This window comes from Callithrix jacchus, chromosome 5, assembly GCF_049354715.1.
Source record: "Callithrix jacchus isolate 240 chromosome 5, calJac240_pri, whole genome shotgun sequence".
NCBI lineage: Eukaryota > Metazoa > Chordata > Mammalia > Primates > Cebidae > Callithrix > Callithrix jacchus.
This window is the reverse complement of record NC_133506.1, coordinates 39,075,171-39,091,039: the sequence shown is the minus strand read 5'-3', so window position 1 is coordinate 39,091,039 and position 15,869 is coordinate 39,075,171. Positions and strand designations below refer to the sequence as shown.

The window sequence follows — 15,869 nt, the reverse complement described above, 5'->3', positions numbered from 1 at the left end:
TTGCATATTTAGCCTGCAACACGCTGTATTTGAGTGTGACAAAGTTATTCCAGAGTCTTGGTGTAAGCTCTAGGAGACAAGGCAATGCCATCCCCATCCTCACTGTGGGACATAGCTCATCCACCAATGCTGACAGCCCTGCAGGTAGGTGGGTGACCAAAGCCTGTAGGGAGCAGCCAGTGACAGAGCCTGGAAAAGAAGCTGTGGAGGGGATAGGCTCCAGGATGACAAATCACAAGCTCAGGGCATGAGTTAGGTATGGTTCATCCATGGAACCTGCAAGTGCATACGGCTCAGCCACATGGGCTGTGATATACAGGGTGGAAAGCGCCAAGCCCCCTGCCCTCCTCGACTCTAGAGCAAGAACTGGGACACTGCCAGGATCAAGCATAGTATGACTGGGTATTGATGGATGGGGGTAGGGAGACCCTAGGTGGGAGCTCCAGAGGGAGAGAGGGATGTGTCTGAAGCCAGACACACACCTGAACTCTGGCACCCTAATTAACTCAGTCCCAACAAAAGGGTTGGCCACATCTTTTGCCCAAGTCCGCTCAACCTGAGCTCATAGGGATGGCCATGTGCCCATCCCATGGAACCGGCTGCTGAAAAACTCACTTCCTCATTTAAACCTTCTTGGACTTGGCTGCTTTAATCACCAGTGGCTCTTCTCAACCACCCGCCAAGCACTGTGCTCTGTAACTGCTGCCACAATAAAGGATTTAGGGCCACAAGGGTAGAGGCTCTGGCCTCTCCCACCCTCCTGCTCAGCCTTGGCCACTGAGGCAAGGGCCAGGCAAAGCCCTAATGTACCAACCCATCAGCCTCCCCTGCCCCCAGTCTCTGCCCACCGCCACCCCACCGCACCCCATGGCCAAGAGTATGCATAGCTTTGCAGAGATGCCTACTGGGTGCAGGGATGAGAGAAATTGCTCAAGGATCACTGGGCCCCTCTGCGGGAACAGGGTCAAAGGCCCAGGCCTGGGCTGTGCAGATAAGGCTGGCCTCTGAGAATGAACATCCAGGTCCCAACATCCAAGAAAGGGCCCATGGACCACCGGGGAACCACGGGCAGGGCCCAGGAGAGAGGTAGAGTCCAGACCAGCATGAAGAGAAAGGCAATTTTATTCTTCCAAAAAAAAATGCACCAAGAGGGGTTGAGCACAGGAGCACCCCTGGCCACGCCCCCCATCCTAAGCAGGGTCTGAGATGAGGCCAGGCCTGACATGGGCTTGGGAGAAGCTGACTGGACTCCCTGTGGCCTTTGGGAGGGAACCAGGCAGGCCTGGGTGTGGGGCTTTGCTGTCAGCACCAGGAGCCGCCCACAGCTGGGCTTGGCAACGGGGTAGCACATGGCCTTGTTGCCTCCACCTGAGAGTCTGGGGAAGGGCTGGTGGCAGAAGACTCCCTGCAGAAAGGTCACCTGAGTGACACTCAAATTCACAGACCCCCTCTGCACCCCCAACCCCTGTAAACATGAGAATGGGCTCGTGACCTGCCCCAGCACCTCAGGACAAGATGAGGGTCCGAGATGTGTGGCTGGGCTTCAGGCGACCCAGGAGCTGCCGGGCTTTCTCCTGCATGAAGAGCTGGTCCCTGGTCCCCCCGCAGGCCACCGTCTTCCAGGCACTGGACATCTGGGAGGAGGCAAGAGGGTGACCACCCAGGCAGGAACTATGTGCTCGCAACAGACCCTAGTGACCCTGGCCAGGGAAGGGTGGAGTTGAGTCTCCCTTCCCTAGAAGCCAGAGCCATCCTATTCTCTCTCCAGATTCCTGGTGACTGGACAAGCCACTCCCTGGCTGTAGGCTTCCTCAACTGAAAAGCCGGAGGCTGGACAAGGACACATGGCCATGCACTGCACTCCCTCGCTGCCAAACGCAGCACCAGCATCTCAAGGAGAAGCCACAGCCAGGAGTAGTAGTGAGATGGGTCAGTAGCCTGAGGCCAGTCCCTGCCTGAGGGCAGACATGCACTAAGCAAACCAAATAAAAAGATAATGACTTAGTTACAAGTGAAACCCAGGCCATAAGAGAGAGAACGGCAGGGTGTCTCTACAGTATGTGGGGTCAGGGAAGGCTTCCCCAAGGAAGCGGCATTGAGACTGAGAGAAGAGTAAGTTAAGCAAACGCAGCCACAGGAAGGTAGCAGGAAGAGCATCCAGGCAGAGGAACAGTCTACGCAAAGGCCCTAAGCTAAGAAGGCTGGCACTGTAGGACCCCCAGGGATGGCTGGCACTCACAGGGGCAGGTGTCGCGAAGTGGCTTCGGGGCTTCTGGGCCACTGCTGCCTTCTCGGGCTTGGCCTGCAAGAAGCCCTGGTTGAGCAGGCTGTGGTCTTCTTTGATACCTGACAGGGTGAGGCTGGAGGAGCTTGAAGGGGCAGTTGTCGGCTGAAACCAAAACCCAGTCAAAGAGTCACCTTTTGCCACAAACTGGTAGAAGGATGGAAAAACCCCGTAATTTCACCCCAGCACCACCACCTGATTGCTGGAACGTGGAAGAGGATACTTTTCTAAAGAACTTAATCCTGCTCTAAAGTTCTTTAAAAAAAAAAAAAAAAAACGAAATCAAGTATTAAAAAAAAAAACATCTGTGTGCATTTCAGAGCCTGATTCAGCGATGTCTTAAGACACAGTCAGGCACTTAGGGGCACACGAGCCCTGGGATAGATGCCATGCAGCCCCCAGTCCGTAATAACACAATCAATAAATGTAGAGTATTACTGAGCATTATCAAATAACAACATACTCAATAACGAATGATGCCTTTATCACATGAAGCCTCGGGAGGAGCCAAGGTTGTTCCTAATTTTACTGGGCCCAGAAACATCCACAAGCATCATCAAGATGCTGCTTCAACCCCCAAGCACAGCAGAGTTGCACGAAGCACCTCCCAAGCCTTTCCAGGCTCTCTGCTCTGCTTGGCACTGGGCCTTCCTGACTTAGGCTTGGTATCCCTTTTATAGGCAAAAAACGGGCTCAGGGAACCTGAAAGATCCCAAAGAGCAGAGATGGTGTCAGAACTCAAACCCAGGCCCACCTGACTCTCATCTGTGCTCTTTACCTCCTGCAGTGACTTCTTTCTTCGTAGTAATCTGGCTGCAGTGCACATTAAGTCCCCAGACTGTTAGGGATCCCTGGCCAGGACAAGGTTTCTCTGCAAGGACCTTGAGGGCAGCAGTCTACTTAGAAGATCAGGCAGTGCTTAACCTCTGCTCATGACGCCGCTGTGCCTCTCACTGCCTCCCTACTCTGAGCCAGGGTGAGCCAGCTCACCCCATTGTGAGCAGGGAGGGATCAGCAGCACAGCATGGCTTCTGGGGACTCAGGCACTGCACAAGCAACAGCCCCCTTCCTGAAGTCAACCTGAGTGTAGCACCTGGCACAGCGAGTGCACTGGCCCAGGGGCCAAACAGCACCCATCCCAGGATCAATGTGCCCAAGTTCCTGGCTGTGCCTTAAAACACATCACTAGGCCAGGCGCTGTGGCTCACACCTGCACTTTGGGAGGCTGAGGTGGATGGATCACCTGAGGTCCGGAGTTCAAGGCTAGCCTAACCAATATGTAGAAACCTCATCTCTACTAAAAATACAAAATTAGCCAGGCATGGTGGCACATGCCTGTAATCCCAGCTACTTGGGAGGCGGAGGCAGGAAAATCGCTTGAACCTGGGAGGCAGAGGTTGCGGTAAGCCAAGATCGTGCCACTGCACTCCGGCCTGGGCAACAAGAGCGAAACTCTGTCTCAAAAAAAAAAGAAGACACATCACTGACCTCACTGACCCTCTCTGGGTTACTCCCAAAGGAGAGTGCTGGAGACCCAGACCCATGGGTTTTAAATATATCCTAGCCACTCAACTCTTGCCAAACAAAACCTTCTGTGAGACACAAGCAGAGCTGCTGACTAAAGCCAGAAGTGGGTACCCAGACCCACCCTCCCTTCAGAGCCCAGTGTTCTGGAAGCCCAGTTGGAGAATCATCAGACTAACTCCACCTTGAGGGTACCTCTCCAAACCTCACCAGTTACAAGGGCAAAAGGCTTCCAAGGAGACCTCATCCTCCTGGGAGCAGCTCTGGAATGGGGGGTGGGGTGGCTGAACCCTTACCAATGACAGAGCCTTGGGCAGTGTGGACATCATCAGCTTCACATCCTCATCCACAATGTCAAGAGCCAGAGACTTCCGGACTTTCTTGATGGGGCTCCGACGCACCTGGAGGTTGGGAGATAGGAAGGGGATAGGGTGGGTGTCAGGATTCCCATGGCCAGCGCCTTGATGGTTATGGCCATGGAGGGTCACAAAACCAGGCCCTGCTGCAGTGCAGACTTCGAGCAAGGCCCAGCTAGTGGGGATCTGCTGTGAGAAGAATAGGGGCACTGGAAAAGTTAGGCCTCATGCCCCATTACAAACTGTGCCCAGTGGAGACCCTGTCCTGCCAGGCACTGCAACCATGAGCAGGAACACAGCATGAGCCTCCACCAAAGTGGCCTGCCCTCACCCCAAATGGACCAGACACAGCCCCTCAAACAGGTCCAGCAGAGAATCATCCCAGTAACACCTAAGATACCACCCACAGGTTTATGGAAGCATAAACCCCTCGGGACAAGCTCCTCTACAAACGCTTAATACAAGCAAGGAATGTTCCATCCCTAACCTTGCACCTCACATAAGTAGGTCCAGGGTCTGCTCCAATACCAGGGAGGGGCTCTGAGAACCACAGCCCTCTCCACCCAACAGTGCACCCAGCAGCAGCTGCCATGGCTCAGAACCACCATCCCCACCAAGGAGAGGCCAGGGAGTGCCCTAGAGGTGAGGAGCCAAGATCTCTCCACCTGTACACGGGGTGCCAACCCGAGCCAAGTCCCGCCCTGGCTGACCGCCCACCTCCCCTCCTTACCTAACACCCTTGTACATCCCACCATGCCCAGCTCTCCCTTGAGGAGAGCAGCCTGGGGAAAAAGAGGAACACAAATAGACTTGAAGGGATTGCCCACTGTCACAAAAGCAACAATGCAGTGGAAGGGAGTCTGGCATAGAATGGAGGCTTGGGACAGAGTCCCTTCCCTGCCCCCTGTCCAGGAGTCCTTGCAGACTCCACCTCACCTGAACCCATTCCCCCACCCCCAGCTCATGCAGCTTGACACTCAGCCTGGCGCCTGGCTGCCTCATCCTGACCGCTCGCCTCCATCTGAAGGATTACCTTGGAACCTCCCTTTCTGTGGCCCTTGGCATCCTGTGAGTTCAGTCACAGCTATCTGTCTCTGCCCATTGAACACTAAGGGGTGATCAAGTCTGGGTCTTAATCGTCGCTCAATCCACCACATCCAGCCCAGCCCCACTTCAGCAGGGTCCAAACACAAAGGTGGGTAAGTGAGTGAATTCTTTAAAGGCGAGCAGGGAAGGCTCCCAGAGTCGACACTGGCCTTGCCTTACCTTATCAGTTTCCTCAACAACCACCCTGAGAGAGGAGTCAAAGGTGACATGTTATACCCCAATTCTCCCCAGTACCTCACTTTCTACTACCTGTCTCCAGACGCCTCCCACTGCCACAGCTCCAACACCCCCCTGCCCGAGCTGGCAGCAGGGGGCTATCCCACCCACACCCCACTCACCCCGGGCTTCCTCTTCTGCTTGTCGGGCCTGATGTCATCCTCGATGATGAGCTCAATGCCAGCCTCAGAGCGCAGCACCTCCTTCAAGTCCTCCTCCAGGTGAGGGGTCTGCGGCTGTGGGTAGGTGTGGGGTAGCCCATGTGAGATACCACACTCAGACTGCATGTGTGTGGGACAGTGGGGCCAACCCAGCTGCAGCTGGGCTATCCTGCGTAAGGCAGGAAGGAGGCCTGATGCCAGGATGCTGATCTCATATGCATAATTCACAACCACTAACTGCTGCCTTGGACAAGTAGCTAATGATCTTGATTCCTGGGGTCCTTCCATGGCTGGGAGCATCCCAGAGATGCATAGTAACCCTCACACAGCCCTGTGCGATAACTGTCATCTTACTCAGGCAGAAACAGAGGCTCAGAGATCAAGAGCCTGGCCCACAGTCACACAGCTGCTGAATTAGGACCCAGACAGCTCAAAGCCCAGACTCACTCAACCCCTTGTTCCACACTAATGGGGGCTCTCAAACCCATTTCCTTTTCTCAGGCCTGGGGGTTCCAATGACCTCTCCAGCTTCAGGCAGCAGAGAACAGGGGAGGGAGAGTGCTACTAAGAGTGAAAGATGGCCAGGCACGGTGGCTCAAGCCTGTAATCCCAGCACTTTGGGAGGCCGAGGCGGGTGGATCATGAGGTCAAGAGATCGAGACCATCCTGGTCAATATGGTGAAACCCCGTCTCTACTAAAAGTACAAAAAATTAGCTGGGCATGGTGGCGCACGCCTGTAATCCCAGCTACTCGGGAGGCTGAGGCAGGAGAATTGCTTGAATCCAGGAGGCGGAGGTTGCGGTGAGCCGAGATCGCACCATTGCACTCCAGCCTGGTAACAGCAGCTAAAACTCCGTCTCAAAAAAAAAAAAGAGTGTAAGGTGCGAAGCACAGCAAATGCTCAGAAGTCACACAAAAAGCCCCTGCATACTTCAATTACAGCTGCCAAGCAGGGTCCTTGGAAAGCCTGCTTGACTCTATCACAGGCCCAGGGGAGCCTCAGCCCCTAGCCACCTTGGGCTTCACAGGAGGCTCCATGCAGTAGAGAGGGCAGGGGATCCACTGCAGACCCTGTCCACAGTCCAGTGCCTCCACAACCATGCCTTTCTCTCACCCTCCACTGATTTCTAAGACACCTGCATGCTACAGAAAGCCCAAGGTGCCAACTCCTTTTTTTCCAGAGAAAAAATACAACCATCCCAACAACTGGGAAGAGCAGCGGGGGAGAAGGGCAGCCTGCACACTGTGGGGAATAACCACGAGGGGCTTTCCAGTGCTCTGCAGGGAACCAGGAGTTGGTCAGAAGACAGGCCAGAGCAGCAACCTGCCACTTCTCTGAACCACAGTGTTCAGCACAGTGTTATCTTTGCCTGAAACTGTTTCAGCTACAATGTTTCACATCAGTCTCCCCCATCCTGAGGCTGAGTGTCACAGGATACTACGTCTCCAGCACGTGCCTGCACATTCAGGTGCTCAGGAACAGAGGAGGTGACAAGGAACAGCCTCTGTTTCCCCACTTATACTATCGGGATCTCTGCCTCTTCTCAGGAAGAAGAATCAAGTGAGACCTCAGAGAGAAGGGTCCTGTGGAGTGAACATGGTTGGATGAACCCAAGAGATCCCACTGTGCAGAGAACTGTGGCAGCTACCACACCACATACCAGGGGCTTCAGGGGTCCGTACTTCTCCAGGGCATTCTTGAAAGGGGTTGGCGTGTGGGGAGTGTTGTCCATGGAATACTTCTGATCAGGGGTTACAAACCTGCCAGGGGCCAGAATGGGGGAATTAGTGACAAGAAAGGGCTAACACCAGGTACTCTGCTACCCTGGCTCCCCCTTCCCCCAATATGACCTTTGGCCCCAGCACAGGTTCTCTTCCCATCCCTCTCCCCACCCTGCAGGTCAAAGTCAGGGGCTCAGGGGAAACAGAAGGAACAGGAGAATCTAAGAGGGGCCAGGAGTACCAGATGGGTGGCAGAGAGCCGAGAATGCTGCTCAGTCACAGTCCAGGCTTGGGACTTTCCAGAAAACAAGGTAGCCCATGGCCACATTTCAGGAGCAGTAAGACGGGCACGGACCAAGGCGGGAACCCAGGAAGATCCCATCCCTGCCCAGCTCTCCCTGGAGAACGGTGGTAAGCAGGATGGTGGCAGCACAATGAGGGAAAGGAGGGGCAAGAGGTGAGGCCAGCATCTCCCCAGATCTCCCAAGAGTTCACTAAGTTGATGGGCACACAGAGGGAAACTAGCAGAGCAGAGAGGAACCCAGGACGGTCTGGTCCAGAAGCAGAACTGTAAGATGCTTCTATGAGATGTGGACCCGCCATGGGTGATTTCTGCCTGCCCCTAGAGCAGGGATCAGAAGAGGCATCTCACGCCCCAGAGAACCAGGGCTTGCAGTGTGGGGCTAGGCCAAGCTGGCTGTGGGCAAATGTCAAATGTCAGCTCTGATGGAAGCTACCAGGTTCCACAAACACAAGCCCTTATGCTGGTATGTGACCTTAGTCACCTGGAGATGCAACCATGGCTGACTGTTGTGGCATAACCAGGGCATTTAAAGGATGAGAGAAACGCCCCAGGTAGCCAGGGATTCAAGTGAAGAGGCCAACTCCTAGACACGACAGCCTGGGGCCTGGCCGCCTCCACTTCCCGCAGCTGGCCAGCCACTCCGTGGGGAGATAAAAGCTAAAACAAGCGCAGACCATTCTTTTCTTCCTTCCTCAGCACCTAGAGATTAGGCAGGATCCACAGTCTCTTCCCAAACCCTTGTTATCCCCCACCTGGGACACAGAGATCCCCCTCTGTAAGGAAGAGTGAAGACAGATAAGCACAGGTCAAATATACACATCTCACAGTTCAAAGCACAACTCAAAGAGGGGAATCTGGGCCACTCAAGCATCTCCACGGGACACAGCATTTCTAAGAAACATGGGAAAATCCCAGAACCTCTCTAATTTGTGGCATCAACAAGGACTAAGAGCACACACCACACATGGCCAAAAGCAGTGGCTCACACCTGCAATCCATGAAAGGATCATCTGAGGCCATGAGTTCAAGAACAGCCTGGATAACACAGAGAAACTCCATCTCTACTAAAAATTTAAAAAATCAGCCAGGCATGGTAGTGTTCCCTATAGTCTCAACTACTCAGAAGGCTGTGGCAGAAAGATCACACAAGCCCAGAATTTGAGGCTGCAGTGAACCATGACTGCACCACTGAACTCCAGCCTGGGTGAAGAAGAGAGACCTTGTTTCACAAAAAAAAAGAGTATATACACACATTAGAAAATGTAAGGAGGCCGGACACAGAGGCTCGTGCCTGTAATCCTCCCAATTTGGGAGGCCAAGGTGGGCAGATCATCTGAGGTCAGGAGTTCGAGATAAGCCTGACCAAAATGGTGAAACTGTGTTTCAACTAAAAATACAAAACTTAGCCAGGCTTGGTGGCAGGCACCTGTAAATCCCAACTACTTGGGAGGCCAAGGCAGGAGAATCACTGGAACCTGGGAGGCAGAGATTGCAGTGGGCCAATATTGCACCATTCTGCACTCGAGCCTGAGCAACAGAGCAAGACTCCGTCTTTAAAAAAAAAAAAAAAAAAAAAATCCCTCAGGGAGAAGCCAGGCACAGTGGCTCAAACTTGTAATCCCAGCACTTTGGGAGCCAAGGCAGGCACATCACGAGGTCAGGAGTTCAAGATCAGCCTGACCAACATGGTGAAACCATGTCTCTATTAAAAATACAGGCATGGTGGCATGCACTCATAGTCCCAGCTACTCAGGAAGCTGAGGCAGGAGAATCGCTTGAACCCGGCAGGAGGCAGAGGTTGCAGTGAGCCAAGATGGCACCACTGCACTCCTGCCTGGGAGACAGAGAGAGATTCTGTCTCAAAAAAAATTGTTTTTTGTAGAGACATGGTCTCCCTATGTTGTTGCCCAGGCTGGTCTTAAACTCTAATCTCAAGTGATCCTCCCACCTCAGCCTCCCAAGTGCTGGGATTATAAGTGTGAGCCACTGAGTCAGACATTGGAGACTGATTTCTGACTAACAGATTTACAAATCTTTCCCCAAAATTATGTATCATTATCAGGGCTAAAATTCCTGAGCTTATTTCTGAATCACAAAATAAAAGTGATTTCCTCCTCCAGCAAATGTATCAAGCAGAGGAATAGTTAAGCAACTGTCTCTATTTGGAATTTAGAATTATGATGACCCAAGTAGGTAAACTTATTTACAAGCACCTCCATGAAAGCAGGTTAGCAAGCAACCTGTACAGGCTTCCAGACAGAAAACACTGTGCTCCATAAGCTCAGCAGGAATGCGGCCTCCACTGCTGACAGAGAGACTGGGACACTTTTTCGTCCTGCACATAGGCTGCTCAAACACAACAAATTTTCACTTGAAACCTGACAAAGGGGAAGAGATTATGTTTTTTCAGGCTAATTGGGACTCTCTCCATTCCTTAGAAAATTATCAAATGCAGGCCAGGTGCAGTAGCTCACACCTATAATCCCAGCATTTTTGGAGGCTGTGGCAAGAGGATCACTTGGAGGCCAGTTTAAGACCAGCCCAAGCAAAGTAGCAAGACCTCGCCTCTTAAAAAATTTTAATTAGTTAAGCATGGTGGCATGCACCTGTAGTGCCAGGTACTTAGGAGGCTGAGGTAGGAGGATCATAAAAAGGGAAACTATTAAATTAAAAAGTAAATGAGGAAAAGCAAAGGTGGAACCCCAGACTATACTGACAAAAATGATAAATCGTGGTGGCCAGAAAGAAGGCTTTCTTAAAACAGTCTCCAGTGTTATTCCAAGGGTGCTCCCTCCCCACTGTTCCACCAGTGGTCCTGAGGCCCATGGTGTGGAATTGATGAGGGAGAGAACAGGAAGGTGGGGGGCACTGCAGCACTCACGCAGCATGTTTCTGGTGCAGTGGTGTCTTGTCCCGGTGCAGTGGTGTGGTGACCACCACCTTCTGGCTACACACTGGAGTGGATGTCAGTGAGGGGCTCTCCAGCTCCAATGTGTCCTGTTTATTCCAGAAGTTCAGAAACTGCCGAAGAAGAGAGAGGGAACAAGACAAAATGATGACCTGCATGTGGATTCCTGAGCCTCAGGGGGTCATGGGAAGAGACCCAAGTCCCTCCCCCAGAACATCTGCTCTCTGACACTGAGGTCCCCTCCTGACCGATCAGACACCAGAGAACAAGGACTGAGACAGATCGATGGCAGGAGGCCACCAAGCAGGTTCACACAGACCTCTGTGCTTCCGTCACCCTAATACTAGCTTTTGCCATCTCTACCCTTGAGTGCTGACAAGGTAGTTAAAGCACAGGAAGCCAACTGCAGGAGAGCGACTCCTTCACAGAAGAAATAAAACTAGCTCTGAACTGACCTGTGAAGGCACAGGACATGTGATAGCTGTAGTGATGCTGGTGGCAGAGGGGTTACCAATTAGAGAGCACCTTCTCTTGCCAGCGCTAAGCATTTCACATGAATAATTTTATTTAGTTCCACAAATCCTGAGACACAGGCACCATTACTATCCCCCTTTTACAGATGAGAAAACCAAGGCTTAGGTTTTGAGTCTTGTGCTGAGTAATAGAGGTGAGACTCATATCTAGATCTAAGCCACCATCCATCCTTTGAAGCACCACCCTCTCTTCCCTTCCTGCCCCTGAAAGTGTTGAAATAGAGAGCCATCTGCAACTCTCAGGGCCTCTACTCTAAATGGGATCTCTGGAGCAGGGTGGCCACCTCACTCCATCATCCTGAGCTTTCCAAATAGCAGCTCAGGGCCCCGCTATCTTCTTTCTCCAGTCAGCAGCCCTCACTTAGAGCATGTTAAAGGCTAACCTGTGTCTCCCTCAAATTTACATCCTGAAGTCCCAACTCTCAGCACCTCAGAGTGGGACTGTATTAATACTTGGAGACAGGACCTTTATTATTTTATTTTATTATTTTTTAGAGATGGGGTTTCACCATGTTGGCCAGGTTGGTCTCGAACTCCTGACCTCAGGCGATTCACCCACCTCCGCCTCCAGAAGTGCTGGGATCACAGGCGTGAGCCACCACGCCCGGCCAAAATAGGGCCTTTAAAGGGGTAAGTTAGGCTGGGCACAGTGGCTCACACCTGCAATCCCAGCTATTCGGGAGGCTGAGGCAGGAGAATTGTTTGAACCCTAGAGGCGGAGGTTATAGGGAGCCAAGAGTGAGATAGAGTGAGACTCCATCTCATAAATAAATAATGTGGTAAGTTACAGCCCAATAAACAAGGTTAAACCACCTCTACTAAAAATACAAAACTTCGGCTGGGCGAGGTGGCTCATGCCTGTAATCCAGGCACTTTGGGACGCTGAGGCAGGCAGATCATGAGGTCAAGGGTTCGAGACTAGCCTAGCCAACACACTCAAATCCTGTCTCTATTAAAAATACAAAAAATTAGACCGGGTGCAGTGGCTCACACCTATAATCCCAGCACTTTAGGGGGCCGAGGCAGGTGGATCACAAGGTCAAGAGATCGAGACCATCCTGGTCAACGAGGTGAAACCCTGTCTTTACTAAAAATACAAAAATTAGCTGGACATGGTGGTACGCGCCTGTAGTCCCAGCTACTCGGGAGGCTGAGGCAGGAGAATTGCTTGAACCCAGGAGGCGGAGGCTGCGGTGAGCCGAGATCACGCCATTGCACTCCAGTCTGGGTAACAACAGCGAAACTCCGTCTCAAATAAAAAAAAAAAAAATTAGCTGGGCATGATGGCAGGTGCCTGTAATCCTACCTACTCGGGAGGCTGAGGCAGGAGACTCACTTGAACCCGGGAGGCAGAGGTTGCAGCGAGCTGAGACCACACCACTGCATACATACCCACCCAGGCAACAGTGTGAAACTCCATCTAAAAAAAACACAAAACACAAAAAACAAAACAAAACTTTACCAGGCATAGGTGGTGGGCACCTGTAATCCCAGCTACTCAGGAGCCTGAGGTGGGAGCATTGCTTCAACCCAGGAGATGGAGACTGCAGTGAGCTGAGATAATGCCACTGCACTCCAGCCTGAGCAACAGAGTGAGACTATATCTCAAAAAAAATAAAGTGGTAAGTTTAAGTCATTAGAGTAGGCCCTAATCCAGTAACTAGTATCCTTATAATGTTATAAAATAAGAGGTTTTAAAAAAGAATAGATTAGGACACAGGCAACCATGTGAAAACACAGGATGAGCCAGCATCTAAACCAACGTTGCTAAATTTGTCAAAGCCACCCAGTCTGTGGTACTCTGTTAAGCAGCCGGAGCAAACCAATACAGGGTCTGTTTCAAAATGCCATAGTGATGACAGGGTGGCCTCCTGCACCAGGCCACCTCAGAGCCTTGCTCTCTCCTGCAGCCTTACGAGAAGAGCAGACCTAACAAGAGCCAAAGACCTAGGTTATATATCTAAGCCCACCAAGGCCCTGCGCCACCCACCACTTCTAGCCCTGAACTCCACACCTCCATTCTGCCCTTCCTTTTCTGTGCCTTTGGTCAAGGTGCTCAAGGAGATCCAGCCCAGACACCTCTCTGCAGGAAGACCAGGTGCCTCCCACGACCTTTATCTCAGAGAGACCCTGGCACCCGTCCCCAGCTCCCTTGAGGCGCTGTGGTGCCCGACAGAGCACCCAGGGGCAACACCTCTACAGTGAGTTCTCAGTGACTTTGCAATTGCTATCACCATGGCACCTCCCACACTCTAGTCTGATTAATTCATCACAAGCCTATCTTCAGCACTGGCTATCCCAGGTCTTCCCAGCACTGGGGACACCCCATCATCTTCATCTTTGCTCCCCAATGCTAGCAAGTCTGCTATAAAATAGGTTCCATAAATGGACTGAACAAACACAACAGTTCTCTTCTTCCCCTTCATTACCCAGTTACCACCACCCCCCTCTTCCTCCTGGCAGTCTTCCTGGACTTGCCCACACTAGATACATGTATGCAGCACCATAAGCCTTCTCCTTCATCCTGCCTCTCACATTTCTGGGTCTTGTTTAGTTAACTGGTCTTCCTGTCAGAGCATAAGCTGCCTAAGGGCAGAGCCAGTTCTGGTTTGCTCACCCATGCCCCCAGCACTGAACACCAGGTGTCTATACCGACCCAAAAAATAGCCAGAGTGGGGTCCACACACCTGGGAGGGTGAGAAGGGCAGGGTCTTAACAGGTGTGCTCTTGGGAGTGAGGCTGTTACAGGAATCCAGGAAAGACAGACTGGGGCTATTCTCAGTGACAGGGGACAGAGCCACACGCCTCTTCCTCTGCCGTTTGAGCACTGAGGGCGGTGTGCCAATGCCGGAGCCCCCAACGTCAGTGCTGGGGGAGATGGGGATCAGCTCGCCCCGGCTGCTCCGACTGAGGTCCGAGATGGTGTGGCCATCCAGGCGGTACTCGGTCACACTGGGCACTGGGGTGGCAGGCTGCCGGAGTGGCAGGACCTGCTGCTGATGTGACACTTGCGGCTGCACCAGGTTGTTGTTGATACTGTCCTCTGCAGATGGCTCCTCAGGAAGGTCAAATTTACTCAAGTCACACCAAGCATCGGGGTCCTGTCCAGGGAGGGAGGTTAAAATTGCAATTACTCTGCTTTTAATACAAGAGGACTTGTCCATTAAGGGAAATATTTAAGTGTCAAGTATGAACCTATAGCCCAGGACTAATTATTAATATCTCATGCATTTCCTCAGTTTTCTATGACTGTACATCTATATTTTCACAGATTCTTTCTTTTCCTTAAAAAGACAGGGTCTCTAGGGCCAGGCACGGTGGCTCACGCCTATAATCCCAGCACTTTGGGAGGCCGAGGCAGGTGGATCACCAGGTCAAGAGATTGAGACCATCCTGGTCAACATGGTGAAACCCCGTCTCTACTAAAAATACAAAAATTAGCTGGGCATGGTGGCGCACGCCTGTTGTCCCAGCGACTCGGGAGGCTGAGGCAGGAGAATTGCTTGAACCCTGGAGGTGGAGGTTGTGGTGAGCCGAGATCGCGCCATTGCACTCCAGCCTGGGTAACAAGAGTGAAACTCCATCTCAAAAAAAAAAAAAAAAAAAAAGACAGGGTCTCTGTTGCCCAGGCTGGAGTACAGTAGCACAATCACAATCACAGTTTACTGCAGGCTTGAATTCCTGGGCTCGAGTGATCCTTCCACCTCAGCCTCCTGAGTGGCTGGGACTATAGACATGTACTGATACTCTTGGCTAATTTATTTCTTATTTATTTATTTATTTGATTAAGTCTTGTTCTGTCACCCAGGCTGGAGTACAGTGGCACGATCTCCACTCACTGCAACTTCTACCTCCTGGGTTCAAGCAGTTCTCCTGCCTCAGCCTCCTGAGTAGCTGGAACTACGGGTTTGTGCCACCACACCCAGCTAATTTTTGTATTTTTAGTAGAGATGGGTTACGGGTTTCACCATATTGGCCAAGCTGGTCTCAAATTCCTGACCTCATGACCCGCCTGCCTCAGCCTCCCAAAGTGCTGGGATTTCAGGTGTGAGCCACTGTGCCTGGCCTTGGCTAATTTTGATAAAAGCTTTTTGATATACAGTGCTTCGCTATGTTACCCAGGCTGATCTCAAATTTGTGGGCTCACATGATCCTCCCAAAGTGCTGGGAGTATAGGCATGAACCACAGTACCCTACCTGCACGTTATTTTTACAGAACGAAATACAGAGCATTGAATGGGATGTCACTCATCATTGGTGCCTGCTTGGGGCAGCTCACAAAAGTTGTTTCCAATCCCTACAATTCTCCTAGGGAAGTCACTAGCCATCCTGACCCATGATGAGCTTTCACCTTCATACCAAGGAAGATGAGCTAAGGGGATTTAGTCTCCCTGAAGTTACTCAGCTTCTAAGAAGCCCGTGAATCATTCCAGGTTTTCCCTCCTTTACTCAATAAATCACAACACAAACCAAAAGTCTTCTGGACACAGAGGCTTCCACTTTGGTCTGCGGAAATCTGGCCTCTGAGGGGACCCCAGAGCTGATTGTAAGTTCTGCTTCCCAGGACTTACAGGAGCCTGGGGCAGTTCACTCCCAAAGGTGAAGGCCACCTGGGGGCAGGACCGACCTCAGGCCCACATCCCAACCTCAGGGTGGCCCCAGCATTGCAGGCGTCTGATAGACAAGAAGTAGATCCTACAAGGACCACCTGGAGTGGACAGAGCAGGGAAGGGAGGACGGAATTTCCACACAT

At 51.9% G+C, this 15,869-nt stretch overlaps 1 protein-coding gene across 3 annotated transcripts in view; it reads right to left on the bottom strand.

Annotated features, from left to right (window-relative positions):
* Positions 1 to 1,104: 1,104 nt before the first annotated feature.
* The window catches only part of MYBL2 (MYB proto-oncogene like 2), a 43,245-nt gene continuing 28,480 nt past the window's right edge, over positions 1,105 to 15,869 (bottom strand). For all 3 annotated transcript variants that reach the window (XM_078371726.1, XM_078371727.1, XM_078371725.1), the window contains exons 8-14: positions 13,804 to 14,217; positions 10,557 to 10,696; positions 7,311 to 7,410; positions 5,610 to 5,723; positions 4,105 to 4,209; positions 2,240 to 2,389; positions 1,105 to 1,634 (exon numbers count right to left, since the gene is read on the bottom strand). In XM_078371726.1, coding sequence (XP_078227852.1) covers positions 1,506 to 1,634; positions 2,240 to 2,389; positions 4,105 to 4,209; positions 5,610 to 5,723; positions 7,311 to 7,410; positions 10,557 to 10,696; positions 13,804 to 14,217 — 1,152 coding nt within the window. In that variant the 3' untranslated portion in view covers positions 1,105 to 1,505. The remainder of the gene's footprint in view (positions 1,635 to 2,239; positions 2,390 to 4,104; positions 4,210 to 5,609; positions 5,724 to 7,310; positions 7,411 to 10,556; positions 10,697 to 13,803; positions 14,218 to 15,869) is intronic.